Raw genomic sequence first — 14,940 nt, forward strand, 5'->3', positions numbered from 1 at the left:
AGGACGCGTCTCTTTCAGAGTTTGGCTCTCGCCGCTGGCGGAGCCGGCGGGACCCGCGGCCCCACGAGGGGGCTCTGCCAGCCCAGACATCGGCAGAGCTCACCCTTCCAAATCCCTGAGTGGAGCCCCGAAAGCGCCTCTCAAGTGTCAGGGGCTCCAAAGCAGTTTCAGTGTGTAAATATCCTGTATGAACAGGATAACCAGAATAGTAGTTTCCTCTGAGCTGCATCCAGTGGAAGCATCAAAGTACCGGGGGCACGATTGATAGCTACCACATGATCTAACTGTGCCTGTAACATGTACAAATAAATGGTAACAAGCAAATTACTTGTATGTCTTGTTCCTACTAAATTTCCCCCAAACTAGTACACTCCTAGCCACAATATTTTAAGAAAGCCTGGTGTAGAGAAAGTTTTTGAGATCAATCAAGCAGAGAAATCCTACCGAATAGGAGGAAAATAGCATCTTCCTACACACAGCTGAACACAGTAAAAGGGAAGGGGCATTTAAACAGCACACACTGACCAAGATAGGACAGCTCACTTTGACTTCTTTGTATCTTTTAATACAACCTTCATTAAAAATCTTAAGTTAAAATAACTGTGTAATGGCAATCACAAAAGTATAAAGAAAATATATATTCCAGTTCAAGAAGAAATTTGTCCCCACAATGCATGAGAAAAATCAAGTCACTTAAATGCCATTGTGCATATGCCCTGGAACAATGCCCTGGTCAGATAGGTAACAGCAGCTGTCCAAGGCACAGTGCTTGGCTGCTCACTGCTGTTAGTAGATAACTAGCACTAAAAGAAATAGTGGTATAAACAGCCAGAGCAACGGCGACACAGCGGGGAAGATGCACAGAAACAGCAGTGACAACTTCAGCTGTCAGCAGGGATGCTCTCCTTCCTCCTGGCACTGGGCTCACACCACCACCATGATATCTTCCAGCGGCTTCCGGGTCAGTGCAGGCACAGTGGCATCTTTCTTGGGATAGCCAACGGGGAGCAGCAACAGGAGCTTCTCGTTCGCTGGGCGCTGGAGCAGCACCCGGAGCTGGGGGCCACAGTTCAGGGGTGTGGAGGTCACTGTGTACAGACCTGCATTCTGCAGCAAGACAGACAGCGACAGTGAGACAGAGGTCTGTGCTCTTTATTTGTAGCAGCTGTTCCCACCACACCTGTGCACATCCTTCTGTCAACTAGTCCAGAAATGCCGCTTCATTAGACTGACTGCAGGCTTTAGAACACCTGAGTTACTGACAGCCACAATGGCACCATAAAGATGCCTGCCCTGCTTACAGAGAAGAGCATTACATTTCTCCACCACAGCAACAGCACAGTCTGCCTGCCATGTCTGTGTGCTGTAGAGCCAGAGCCTGCCTGCCGTGCTCAGTGTGATGGGGAATCCATGGCCACAGGGAAGCTGAGAGGCAGTTGTGGGGATATGATTGGAATGTCATCCCATAGTGCTGATGGTTTAACTAGATGACCTTGAAACATCCATTCCAAACCAAACTATTCCATAATTCTACAATCTGGCTCATACAGTGAACTGTTTCAGTAATTGCTTCCATATGGCTGGCAGGAAGATGCCTTACAGCCTTGTGAACACTTGAGCTCCTCCTCAAGAGCTGTACCTCACAGGGATGGGGGCACAGCCTCTGCCTCAGAAATTCTCACAGGAGTCTGTTGGCATCTCTCACAGTGGTCATTGTTATGGATTACATCAGAATCCCAAAATAAGTCTATGTATCACGCTTCCTCTCATTCAAAATCTCACAAAAACTCTAAATAGTCTGGGCAAACAATAAAGAGCTGACATCATTCAAGGTATGACCACACAGCTGAGTCACTTCCTGAGAGCTGCACATGTGGATTTCAGTCTCTGTCTACACAATGCAAGCATTTTGGGAGGCTTTGAGATACAAGTCAGGCAGGGATAGGTGCCCAGGAAATACACCTGTCTCGTTAAGTAATCTCTACGATCTTCTCAAGAGGAGAAGAGCTAATAGTGATGCTGCTGAATGGTGCCTGAGGAGCAGCAATGCGTGAAAGAAAGTGTCATTCAAAACAGAATGGAGGAGAAATGGCAGTGCCTGGTAGGAAATTGGCCTAATATAAGAGGAGGCATCTTGCTGTTATCTTGCTGGCAGGCCAGGTTAACTATCAGAATAGCTTCTCTATTTAACACTTGTGTGAGTACATCAGATACAAGAAGCAGAACTGAGCACTGAGAAACCACTGAGAAAATCTAACTGGCTGGTGTCAAACATGCTGAGCTTTAGAGATCAGTTCACTTTCAGAAATGCCTCAAAAAGACTGACTGAAATAGCACAGCCTGTTCTGTGGAATATGTCCCTGATTTATTTTTTTTCCAGCATTGTATACTAAAAGCGGTTTGGTGTCAAGCTGTTTTATAGGGATTACTGAAAAGCAGGGGCCAGTGTGACACCACACAGTAGTGCTTGGGTAGTCTGAAGAGCCTGTCAACCCTGTTAGCATAAGGCAGAAACCACAGGGGCTGAAGCCTGTGCCGAGAGAAGAGTGACAACTCTGGAAGCTACATTATATTTTAATTCCTGTTGACCAGTACTGAGGATAGGAATCACCTTCTCAGATGTAGTCCTGTGTAGAATAACTTTAAAACTCGAAACTGGGATATATTGCCAGGAATTGGAGTCATCCTGGAGACTCAAAATGTTAAAATCTAGACTGGGTTCCACCCTCACTCAGGCAGAACAGTCTTGGTACGTAATCCAAACTAATGTATTGACTCACAGTATGTTGGTTCTGTCAGCATACCTGCAGTGCAGCAAGAAGGATACCACAGGCAATGGAAACACTGATTTCATTGTAGTAGTGGGTCTTCTTTTTGCCATTTGGAAGCCTCCCATATACCTGCTTGAAAATGAGGATCAGATACGGAGCAGTGTCCAAGTATTCTTTGATCCAATTTGTTCTGCAAAAGCATGTTTAAAACATTTATTTTGCAACCTTTTCACTTTCCTGTAAGTTGCATTTACTGTCTGCAAAGGGGCACTAAAGGTACCTGACAATTATAGCAGTAGACTAAACCTTAGAACATTTACTGCAAATGATTAAGTATTATCAGCTTAAATAGAAACATTTCAGAAAGGAAAAAAAGCTTGAATAGGGTTCTCAGTTTTAACAAATTTGGCTGAGGAGCTGATGTGCTCACTCTGAAGAGTGGAATTGCATACAAATAAGAGATAGTTCTTGACCTCTTATCTATGAACTGGCCTCATGAGCACTTGCCTTGGAGATTATTTAATTCCTGGAATTTTGCAGATTTGCCTGTTACCAGCAGTGCCAATTTTTTTGTCATTGCAGGGAAGACTCCTGTCAGAAAACTTCAAAACTTTTTATCTAAAGGTCTAAACCTAAATACATTCCAATGGCAAAAACTGTTATTCTGTTCCTTCATCCCTGTTACAATTCATTTGATACCAAATTTCTTAAATGGTCTTAAAATCATGATTAAAATCATGATACACGATTTAGACAAGAAAATGAGTGCTTTCTACTGTTTTCAGTCAAAACATAAGAACCTCTGGCATTTAGTTGTTTGCATAGGGCATAAATTTGCACAGCACCTGGGCACCTGAATAATAGTAACATTATTGAGCAAGTAGGGCAAGTCAATCCTACAAAGCTTTGTGCACATTCTCCATTTGACAAGCCAAGACTAAATAGATATCTTCCCATTGTATGAAGCTGAGCAAGTCAGACTTTGGAGGGTATTTGGAACAATTGAATATTTCATAATTCAGCACTTGGATAGGGAAAGGCCTTGGGGGCTTCCTCAGTAGGTAGCAAAGCTTCCAGTGACTTTGGGAGCTTGACTGTTTGGCAAGCAACAAAAAAATCTGGGACAAGAGTTTCAGCCGCAGAGGTCACACAGGAAAAAATAATGATGGAGCCAAGTGCTTGGAAAACTTTCAAAATAGAGAGCATGTAATCCCTTTTACTGGAAGCAGTTTTATGAACCAGCCACCAAGGCACAATTCTACGCATATTTATAAGTTTTTGTTTCCAAAAATGGATTTTAGAAAAATATTAAAAGTGAGAGGGAGGAAGAAACCGAAAATTATAGAAATCTTTCCTACACTGAAACAATGTCTCTCTTCACACCCCTTAGGTAATCAACTTTTCATACCTCAGTCTTTTCAGGTCATTAACCCATCTGTCTCCCATCCTTTTTTTGTAGTTGATTTCCTCTTCTTCTTCTACAATTTCACGAATCTTGTGTTTTAAATATGGATCTTGCACTACCACAAAGGTCCAGGGCTCAGTGTGTGCTCCACTAGGTGAAGTACCTTCATGGAAAAACAGGGAAAAGTAAAAACCCAAGAAGAAGGTTGGGCAATGAAAGGTATCAGCTCTTCCTCGTGAGCTTTCAGGCTGACCAACTGAGCAATAGGAAAGCAAGTGGATGAGATGGGAAGAAAAGGACTAGGTTCTGGCAGACAATCCTGTTAATTTCTTTCTCAAAGAATGTGAAAACCCATTGAAGAACAGAGGTTAGTCCTTTCATACTGCCATCTTACAGGAAGCCAGGAAGTTAAAGATTTGTAAAAAATTCATTTTTTGGTGGTTCTTATGACAAGGCAGTAATATGGTGCAATTCATACGAACACAGTAATGTTATTACAACGTGTTGTACCAAAAGCAGAGCTCTGTCTGAATACACAGCCAACTCTGACACATGTTTTTAGCTAAGGACTGAAAATAATGGCTTTCAGGAAAACAAGGCTAAGTGACCCCCTGAAGGAGCCTGTCACTGACTGACAAAGATAAGGAGCTGTACAACACAGACATCTGCCATAGAGCGTACAGGTTTGGGTTTTTTGTCCCAAAGACAGCTGGTGTTTATTAGGTGTGCACATGTTAAATCTGTACTTGCTCACCTACCAACACCACTGGAGAAATATTTTAACTGCCTAGAGGTTAAAAGCCAGAAGCTGAAGAATATATATCTACATAGGTTTACGTATTATATAGATTAAGAAGACTGCTTAAATCTCTCGTCCCTCATACACATTTAAAAATATTTGAAGAACTTGAATGCATACAATACTAAGGACTGATTTTTGTTCAAGAAACACTGAATAAGCAGCTTGAACTCTCTTGATATATGAAAATGTTTTTTTATTGTGAACCTTGCCTCTCTTCAGATTTGAGTAAAAACTGACAGCATTCATGCTTCCTTTGGTTTTCTTTTTCTCTACACAGCCCAAAGCATTCAGGGTTACTAAGTACTTCATCTGCAGGCCAGGCTTGTTTGCTTTGCTGCATTTGCCAGAACATGCTCAGTGTTTTAATGACTCCTAGTTAATTAGAGGGAGATGAAGACTTGTTACAGTGCAGTAACAAAGCTGCTTACTGATTTAAAAGGGAAAATAATGCACCTCAAATGTGGAGATTCTTTAGATTATTAACCCTGCTAAAGGCTACTGAACTTTTCTCTAAGGCAGCTTGGGAATATTTTCTATAGCAGCAGCAGCTGGCTGATAGAATAAGAGAAATAATGAGGGTCAAAACCACTCCTGGCTGAAGTCGATGTTACTAAAGCAGAGATGAGATTAGGCAGGACATGACAGTAATGGTTGGAAACACATAAATTCTCAACAACAAAAAAGATAATCAATTTCTGACATTCAGTCAAATAACCTCTATTAGGGTCCTCAGCATAACACTCCAATCATATGCAACAGGGGGCTGGCACTACTTTTGGAAGGACTGGAAAAGGTTTTTTGTTATAGACTGAAATTCTTTCTCTTTATTAAGCACCAACCATTTATGTCAACTGAAATATTTTGCATGGCTGAGACAATTTAATCTATTTGTTTGTAAGAGGACCCCAAAAACCAAAACCCACACATAAGTATCATCATAATGCATTCAATTTTAAAGCATATGAAGTACACATGGATTGACATTTTCGAGAAAACACTTCAATATTTCTGTTTGAAGGATGTCTTGATGTGGTTACACAAATTTAATTTTAAATACCAACTTTTAAAGGTTGCAAAGGAAGTTATTTGTTTCATGCCGTTGAAATGCTCTTCTTCCCTTATGGCTAAACTGCAAATACAAAGGAATTGGGAGTACTCCAAACCAGTCTCCAACATACAGTTGTTCAAGCTGAGTAATTTCCAGTCAATCAATGAGTACTAATTCATTCCAGCTACAAGTGAATCTAGGAGAACCATAAGCAAAACTCCAGTTCCCTTGGCTTTTTCACACCACCTTTTCACAGTTACACAGTTGAACAGCAATGCTGATCCTTTTTTTTCTTCCCCAGACCTTGAGCCACTCAGTACTTACCTGCTGTTCTGATGACATTATCGATAACCTCCCTGGGGACAGGCTCATCACTGAGAAACCTGACTGATCGCCTCTTATTTAGAAGCTCGTAAAATGTCTGTGACCTTTTAATCATTTCAGCCTCAGAGTAGCGCTCACCAGTGAAGGGGACATGGGCAACATTTTCTTCAAGTCCTTGCCACTCTTCCTCACCCTCTGCAAGAAAATACAAGTGGTTAGGGATTTTTTTTTTTCCTGGAGAACGCTGTTGATATCCTTGGCATTCACACCATAATGCACCTTGTCCTGCAGTGGCATACACTGCACTGCACATACACACCGCTAGTAAGGCAAAGTCTAAAGTTCCAGTTGACACAACTCATTGATCCCTAGCTCCACCTTGTTTAAATACCAAGAGGCAGGAGGGTCCTGGCTGGCTATAGAAAGTGGGGTCCACAAAAAAGTCATTGCCTTCTCCACTTCAGCTTGAAAGCCTGCCTGTAAAAATGGGTTACAAGCTGAAACAGCATTGAAAAAGTGGACAGGCTTCCAGACCACATTTCTCAGCAAGTAAATGTGAACATGTGTGTTCCTTCTTGAGCTGTTTAATAAGGAAAAAAAATCAATTAAATTACTGAAGTTAAGGAGAGAGCTTAACTACCAATATGTGTAAAATCTTCTCGGAAGAGCTGAATGTCAACTTCTTCCATATTCATGTTTCATAGCAGAAGCATTACAAGCTTCGGCTCTGCAGAAATGTGACTTTGTGGTTAAGCTCTTTGGTTTCCTGATACTTTCAGCACAAGAGGAGATGGATGTCAGGCATCTATACTTAGGATAACAACATATCAAATGTAGGATATTTTGTTTCTTGGCTTTAATTTAAGAACTCAAAAGGATTCTCTGTTTCACTGAAATCTCTCTGATTGTATCACAAAATGAATCTTTTGTTGTCTCTGAGGCCCCTTTCTCTCCTACATTCCTAGAATCGGCACGAATAGCATTTTTTTTACAGCTATGATGTGGAAGTTCAAGCCATTTAAATACTACATTTTGACTAGTCAATAGTATTGAGCAATCTGCTACATAGAGCTGAGTCAGGAAAAAATATTCCAGGTCTTCTTCTGTAGCTATTAGGCTATTATTCCAGCACAAATTCAAACAGAAATTACTTTGGTGTTTTAGTACTATGCAGTTGCCTTAGAGACGAGGCTGGTTTTTTGTTCATTTTAAAAGCAGTGAAATATTCACAAGTGTGGCTCAGCCTGTGCAAAGGGGTGAAATAAATCCAGTTTCATAAATTGAATCTAAATGGAATGGTTCTGGTCCCCACACATTTCATTTCATGTACAAAGAATTCACCCTGAGAATTTGTTTCGTTTAGTGTTTCATGCCTGTGTTAAGCACTCTTGGTCATAGTCTACAAGGACCTGGCACCAGGTTAATGGAAAGCAGTGACCCCTTGTAAAAATTATTTTTGTGATCATCTTGCACTCTCAAAAAGTAAAAGGGTGCCTCTTGAAAGTGCTCCCTTTGTGGTTTACACTCAGTAAAATAGTGTTGAGTGCTTGCTTGTTTTGTGTTGTGGGGGGGTTTTCCTGTGTAAGTAAAAGAGAAGTGAAGCTGCTTTTTTGTCAAGATAGGTCAACTAAATAATAAAGTGAAAAAAGAAATGCACTTTCAAAGATTTTGAACATGGGACAGAGGTGAGATGGCTAATGAGAATGGAAAACCACAGTACACTCAACATGAGAGTACTGGCTGAAGCAGAAAAACCTAGCAGTGCAGGCACTGATACACAAAACCAAAACTTTCCTGGCAAATTTATTTTTTTTAAATAAATTAATCTATTATATATTCTCTTCCACCATGTGTCTACCATTCTTTCTTAGCAGTTAACATTATCCATATGCTGACTTTAAATCATTATCAGCACCATCTGTCTAGTGCATGCTCTCTATATCTCTGATTGCTGTGTTTAGACATACTCCTGTTTGTTCGGTCACGTTATACAATACCACAAGTGTCTTGTTTATATCTCATTGTATTCCACTGCTTGATGGACAACAGACATCCAGCTAGCAAGTCTATCACCTTGGTAGCCACAGTCTCAAGACTGCCATCAATTCTGTTGCCCGTTTACAGTAGTCATCCAGCCTCCTGCTTTTTAAGTAAATCTGGAATGGTTTTGGCTCAGACATCCCAAATGGAATCTCATTTTAAAAGTACCGTTTTTCTATCTCTACCAGAAATTCCTCTCTGGATACATTTTAGGATGATGACTATGTTCTTCCCAGCAGTCCATATGGGAGGTTATAATCAGTTTGCAAATGATGTAATAAATTTTAACTCAGTTTGAAGCATGAGTTCTTAATTAAAAACTCACACTGAGAACAATAAGCTGTCATTTCACTTCTGTTGGCCACTTATTTTACCTACACTGATACTTCTCTGTGTTGCTGGCTTCCAGTTGTATGAAATTAAGATATTTCCCTTTTACTCTCCTTGGTTTTATGCAAAGACCACTTTGCACTTTCCACTCAAGATAATATTGACAATTGGTCCTGAGACTGATCCTTGAGAAGCTCCAGTCAAAACTACTCCATTTGCTTTCCAAAAAAGTTTCTTCTCTAGGGAATTTCTTCCTAAACATACAATTCCTCTCTAATTCTCTTTTCCAGTGTAAAGACGTGATGCATAGGAAAAAAATTCAATGTACATAAAGAAAGTTTTCACATCTTTGGTCTTAAATGCTGAGTAACTGAGCTTGTGGGTTCTTTTTCTGATTAACGGCAGACTGCTGCAAAATGGACCACTGCAGGAATTCCAGTAGTGAATCCAGCCCTGAACTGAGTGTGACTAATAGGGAACTAAAAGAGATGGATTACCCTAGCAGTGGGTTATAAATAGTGGTTAGCAGGCTGATCCCAGAAACCTCAAGAGTGGGTCAGGGATCTTAAGCAAAAGAAGCAGCAAGTTGGAGAGGCACAGACCCTGGAAGAAAGAACCCAGCATAAAAATCTTGTGAAAATTACCTCAACTGAAATATAGTTGCAGAAGGTTTCTTATGATCTTAAGAGAAATAGAGTGGCTGTTATGTAAAGAGAAAAACTAGAATAAGGAAAACTAAGAGGTAATCTGGTTTCTATCCATAAACCACAGGAGGGTATATACCAGGGCTGGAAGTGAATCCTTTAACATCAAGAGGATGGAACAGATTTAATATGTATACAGTAGTATTAAGTAAGTTTGGGCAGGCAGAAAGGTAGAGGAGGTTTTTTAACCCATGGTAAGAAATTCTGGACCAGCCTTTCAGCAAGGCTAAAGAAAAAGGGTAACAAAAGTCCAGTTTTCATGTTCATTCAGCTGATGAGAAAGGCTAGATGTATCTGCTATAACAGGAAGATACACAGTAATGCATTGTGTCCCTCTAAGTCCTGTGTTCTGAAATGATACAAAACATGAACTATCATTGAAAAGGAGGTTTAAATTGCTACTGCCTCATCCATGTCAGTAGTAGTATTATTAAGATATGGGAGGTCTTTGAAATTGGGGAGAGGAGAAATGCAATTAAGTGGCACAGGTCTATTATAAGAAGTATCACAAGCAACTAGCAGTGCATCTTCAGAAGAAATGGAACATTTGGGACCTTGTGGGTTGCATTGTAGTCCTTAAGTAGAGTGTACCATCAGTGTCCTTGCCAACCCACAGCGCAACAATCTCTCATTCTGGATCTTATAAATGAAGAAGAAAGTTACAGGATATATGGGCATGCAAACAAATCTGAAGTACTGCCAGTTAAAGCATTAAACAAATGGACTGAGTGCTTTGCACTTAACGAAAGAACTGGGTTTCTGGCTGCTTCAAGAAACATCCATCTCTTCAGCTGAGAAACACAACTCAGACAAGCTCAGGAGCACTTGGCCCTCACCATTCTATGCTTCATTGCCAAGAAGTGACCCTACTGAGTCTGCCCAAGCAGTTCAGCTACTTACACTGAATGCTCTGCTGCTCAGAGTTATGTCCTTCTCACAGAAAACATCCCTGAGGGCTCCACTTCAGGGAAGGCTTGTGGGGCTACAGGTAAGGTCAGTGCTTTTCTGTTTTTCTAGCAGAGTGCTTCACTCTCTCAGCAAATAGATTTTGCTTTGGTCAGGAACAAGAATCAAAAGACTTGGTCTTCAGCCACCCCTTCCTGTTCAGGAAGTAACTGAAAGTTCAGCTTCTCCACGTGGGGCAGCCCTAGAGTCTAGCTTTAGACAAGGCCTTACGAATGTTTCATGTTACCTACCTCAAATTCTCTTCAGAGGAACTTAATCTTTAAACACAAGCCAGCCTGAGACATTTAAGTAGAACTGAGCTTGTGTAATAAAGTAAGATGCATTAATAAAATAGCAGAATTTACACAGCAGGTATTCTTACTATTAAAAAAAAAAATCTCTTTTTACATCCATGTTTCCATTCGAGCATCTAGTGCAATCAGTAAAAATCTTAACATTGACAACAAGGTTAACATGTTTTGATCCTTAATTAGGGATTTTGCTTTAGCAAAGTAGCAGGTCCTTACTAACTCTTCTTCTATTCATTGTTACTCTTCTCACTTAAGCTGGGCTTTCCCCTGATGAAGAAAAATTTCCCTGTGAATGATGCAATTATTTTAATATTTCTAGAGATAAAAGACATGTCTGTTTTACAAAGAAATTAGTTTGAATAACACACCATTAAGGGAAAGATCATTATTTGTTACTAAAAGCAAAATAGCAAGAAAATTTAATATTGGATGACATGGTATATTGAGAAAGGTTTTATTTAAAAGCACATGAAACTTAGTAACAGGACCAACATGGCTGCCTGTCAAAAATTTTTTGCAGGCAATTTTAAACTAGTACAGTTTGAATTTTCCCTGAATAACAGGGAAAGCAACTAACACATAAAAGACTAAAATTTTATATATGGAACTGTGGCAGTGACACTCCTTGATAAGAGCTAATAGGTTTATTTATGCAGAGGATCTACATTTTTTAACTGATAGAAACAGCTATAGTCCAAGACGATTATCATTTGAACTACCACAGGAATTCTAATTTTCAGCAATTTAACTGAAGTAGTAAGCCATTAGTGACAAAGAAATTATGGGATAATTTTATACAGAATCTACTTTGCATTGAACAAAGGAGGATACAACACATGAACTGATTTGTAAAGAAATTTTATATATTTGGAAAATAGTCAATAGGGTTTAAACCCTTCCTGGTATCAACTATTTTCAGAGACAGATAAACAACACTAACACAAAGTACACTAAACACTGAGAAGAGAACTATAATGGTTCTTAGCAATAGGTCTATGTGCAGAAGAACACTGTAAGTTTTAAGATTCCTAGAAGCAGACTGAGGGAAAATGTCATTATGGGGAAAAATAACCCAGAGAGACCCCTAAAAAAGCCTTTGAAACCAGCTTGAAGGAGAAAAAAAAAAAGAAAAGAAAAAGAGCTGCATTAACTACAACTTTAAAAAACTGATAGGAACAGAACTCTGTAGATTTTTATTTCACAAAGAAATAAAGTGAGTTTATGGAGGATAGTTAGGAAGTAAGAAGAAGGAAGGGTACATTTTGTGCTTGGACTTTTGTCCAAGCTGTGAATCAGAAAAAGCTAATGAAAATAAAGGGCATTCTGTACAGGTTCAAATATGCAGCTGAGTGAACAGATTATCACCACCACCCCATTTTGTTCTTAAATATTTGATCAACACAGCTGCCATAAAGGCTGTCATTGACATTCTCAGAAGCCACAAACAGAGGACCTTTGTAAAAACTGTAATAAAACCATTTCTAACTTTTTAGCTGTGCTGAGACCAAATACATAGCACTGAGTGATAAAGTGGGATGACTTGCATATAGAAACACTCTGCTCAGGTCTTCCCTTTGCTCACACTAACAAGGACTGTGGGGAATTCAGCAGGATCTCCTGTCTCTCCTTGCACTGTTCATAGAGTCCCTCATAGGTCTGGGATCTGCTGTACAGAGGATCAGACAGGGGTCTCTGGGAATATATATATATATAATTTATTTATTTTTATTATTATTAATTTTTTTTTTCCACTCTGATCCATGGGGTCTGGAGGGGACAGAGACTTACACTAAGAATGACATGACATGAGGACTGCCTCCTTCCTGGGAGCTGACAAGCTCAGGACACAGCAGCAGTGTTGCACTGAGCATTGCTGTGACTGTGGAGAAGTCCAGAAGACTGCACCTCCTTTATTCATATCAGCAGATAAAACTCAAACAACAAAAGTGTTTAGGATAAGATTTTTCTTACCTTCTTCTTCTAAGGGATGGTCAGTGCCATCTTTTAAATCTTCATCCACCCATGGGCGAGATGGATGCTTGCTTTTAGTGTCACGTTTTTCCTTCTCTCCATTAGTCTTCTTCATTATTACCCCAATCAAAACACATATAATGGCTATAAATACTGGTGTGAGGGAAGAAAAGAGTGCCATGACTATGGAAATGTGGAGCCTTTCTTCCAATTTCAGTAGTTTCTCATGAAAAGGAGAGGCTGAAGAGGGAAGAGCAGCAAAGCAGTAAGCAAAAAGGGGTGGACTCAAGGTTCATTCCTTCACCCTATCTTGCTTCTATTTTTCAGACACCGCCCCCACAATCTCATCTGGGATGGGCTCAGCTGTTAATAAACAGCTACTAGAGTTATAAAATCTCCAGGCCCAAGCTTAAATATTTTCTGAGAAGAAATATCTTATAAACAGCAAGCAGAGGCACTGACCACACACATAAATGCTGTCCAGTGCAAAATAAATTTAAGAAACCCAAGGTCATTTCAAACTCTAAACTAAAGCAAAAGACTTCTCCCCTCTTATTTTTATAGTTAGGGTCATCCCAGTTATCTTCCTTGTAACAGTTATTATGAGAAGAGCCAACTGGGAATATGACTTTTAAAACCTAATGGCACCTCTTTGATGTTTAACTCATAAAGTCAGCATCTTACACGTACCCCAGGAATTCAAAATATCACCAATTGCAAATCAGTTTACAGCACCACCCTCAGTTATGTCAACAGGTCAATAGAACAGATAAGTGAAGAAGCAGCATTGTCTCTGTATAAAGCCTGTGTGAGGCAATTCACAGAGTCTCGTATTCATCCTGGTTCTTCTGGGGGAACTGACAAGAAGAATTCAAGGATTCAAAGTAAAAAATAAGTGAATTTAAAAGCCATGCTTCAGCATCTTACCAAAGATTAAAAACTGATAGGATCCTGGTATAATTCAATAATGGTCAATGTCTAAATGCTTAACCCATTTTTACCTCAGCCAGCTGCTTGGGAACTGAACCAACACAGCAACACTGATTTGCTCTCTTTATCTGGGACTGTTGGGACGTACTGCATAAGGAAATGTCAGATGGCAGAGAGTGCTGTGCGTGAGAGCAGGGTGCAGGAGTGCTCTCTGCATGCACTCACCAGTGTCATCAGCTCTTCTTAGCACCTGCTAAGCACCATCCTTGCCAAGCCTTATCTCAGGCCATACAGGGCCATTTCTGATGTCCTGGCATCCATGGCAAGATAAATCTGTGTTCTGAATAAGCACCCCCTGGCATAAGTGGGAGCAGCTGTGAGTGTAGCCATAGCAGGAGATGGTGAGTCCCAGGGCACCTCAGCACTGCAGCTGGCACCTGCAGGGGGTCATTACAGTCCCCTTCCCTCAACATGAAAATGAGGACACAAAGGGTCCTGGACACAAGAGAGAATTTGGGGTATGTACAGGTTCCATCCTGACAGGTTCTCAGTCCATACCCTACCACTCACCCCACCAGTTTCACAGCACTGGGAACACCCTTACTGGCCCCTTTTGACACCGTCACTCCGAGGGCTCCCTGCCTTCCAATGCTCCAGCAGATGCTGCCAGCTGCCTTGAGGATTGGTCTGTGTGTTGGGAAGCACAGATTAATGACCAGGTTGCTGGACAAGAAGAGGAATGTGTGACCACAGTGGTTGGCCACACACAAAGATAGTTTGGCTGACAGTCCAGACGTGTATCCTCTTTCAATACAAGTTCCTTGTGTTAAAAGGGCAAGGTCAAGCAAATTGCACAACTGTGCACATATTGTCCAGAAGTGCTTAGAGGTAAAATGAAACTGCCTCAAAGCTTGTACACAGGCTGGGCTTTCTCAGCTGCCCAACTGAGAATAAATGATTTATTGCTGTTGTACTGCATCCTACTCCAACACACAGGCCCCCAGTTTATGTAGGCACTGGTCCTTATAGGTAATATTTGGAGTTTGTGTAAGAAGGGTGGCCCCAGAACCAGCCAAGGGACTGCAGAAATCCATCAGAGATGTAATAAAGAGGACATGCAAAAATTGTGCTTAGGTTCCTAATCTAATCTAATCTAATCTAATCTAATCTAATCTAGTAATGTTGGCAATAAACTTCCATCTACCTCTGGGTAAGAGGACAATTTGCTTGAAAATCCAAGCCATGACTCTTGTCTTTCCCACTCTCCAGTCAACTTGTGACCTGGGACATGTGCTTGGGTCATTGACTTGGGCTGCACTTATAAAAAGCTCCAAAACCAGTACACTCTATAGGAGTAGA

General features: G+C 40.6%; 1 protein-coding gene across 1 annotated transcript; it reads right to left on the reverse strand.

Annotated features, from left to right (window-relative positions):
* Positions 1–539: 539 nt before the first annotated feature.
* On the reverse strand, positions 540–12,943 carry IYD (iodotyrosine deiodinase). Its single transcript, XM_005518397.3, has 5 exons — positions 12,652–12,943; positions 6,351–6,545; positions 4,180–4,339; positions 2,805–2,961; positions 540–1,107 (listed from the first exon to the last, which is right to left on the reverse strand). Exons 1-5 carry the CDS (start codon positions 12,830–12,832, stop codon positions 925–927), a joined length of 876 nt encoding a protein of 291 aa, XP_005518454.1. The 5' UTR covers positions 12,833–12,943; the 3' UTR covers positions 540–924.
* Between the last annotated feature and the right edge of the window lie 1,997 nt (positions 12,944–14,940).

The sequence above is a fragment of the Pseudopodoces humilis genome, chromosome 3, assembly GCF_049639895.1.
Source record: "Pseudopodoces humilis isolate 2021_Gansu_Grassland_sample_001 chromosome 3, ASM4963989v1, whole genome shotgun sequence".
NCBI lineage: Eukaryota > Metazoa > Chordata > Aves > Passeriformes > Paridae > Pseudopodoces > Pseudopodoces humilis.

Coding starts and splice junctions, on each gene's coding strand:
- IYD (XM_005518397.3), bottom strand. CDS start 12,832: ATGGCACTCTTTTCTTCCCTCACACCAGTATTTATAGCCATTATATGT. Junction 6,546..12,651: donor CCATCCCTTAGAAGAAGAAG/GTAAGAAAAATC, acceptor ATTTTCTTGCAG/AGGGTGAGGAAGAGTGGCAA. Junction 4,340..6,350: donor TAATGTCATCAGAACAGCAG/GTAAGTACTGAG, acceptor TTTTCCATGAAG/GTACTTCACCTAGTGGAGCA.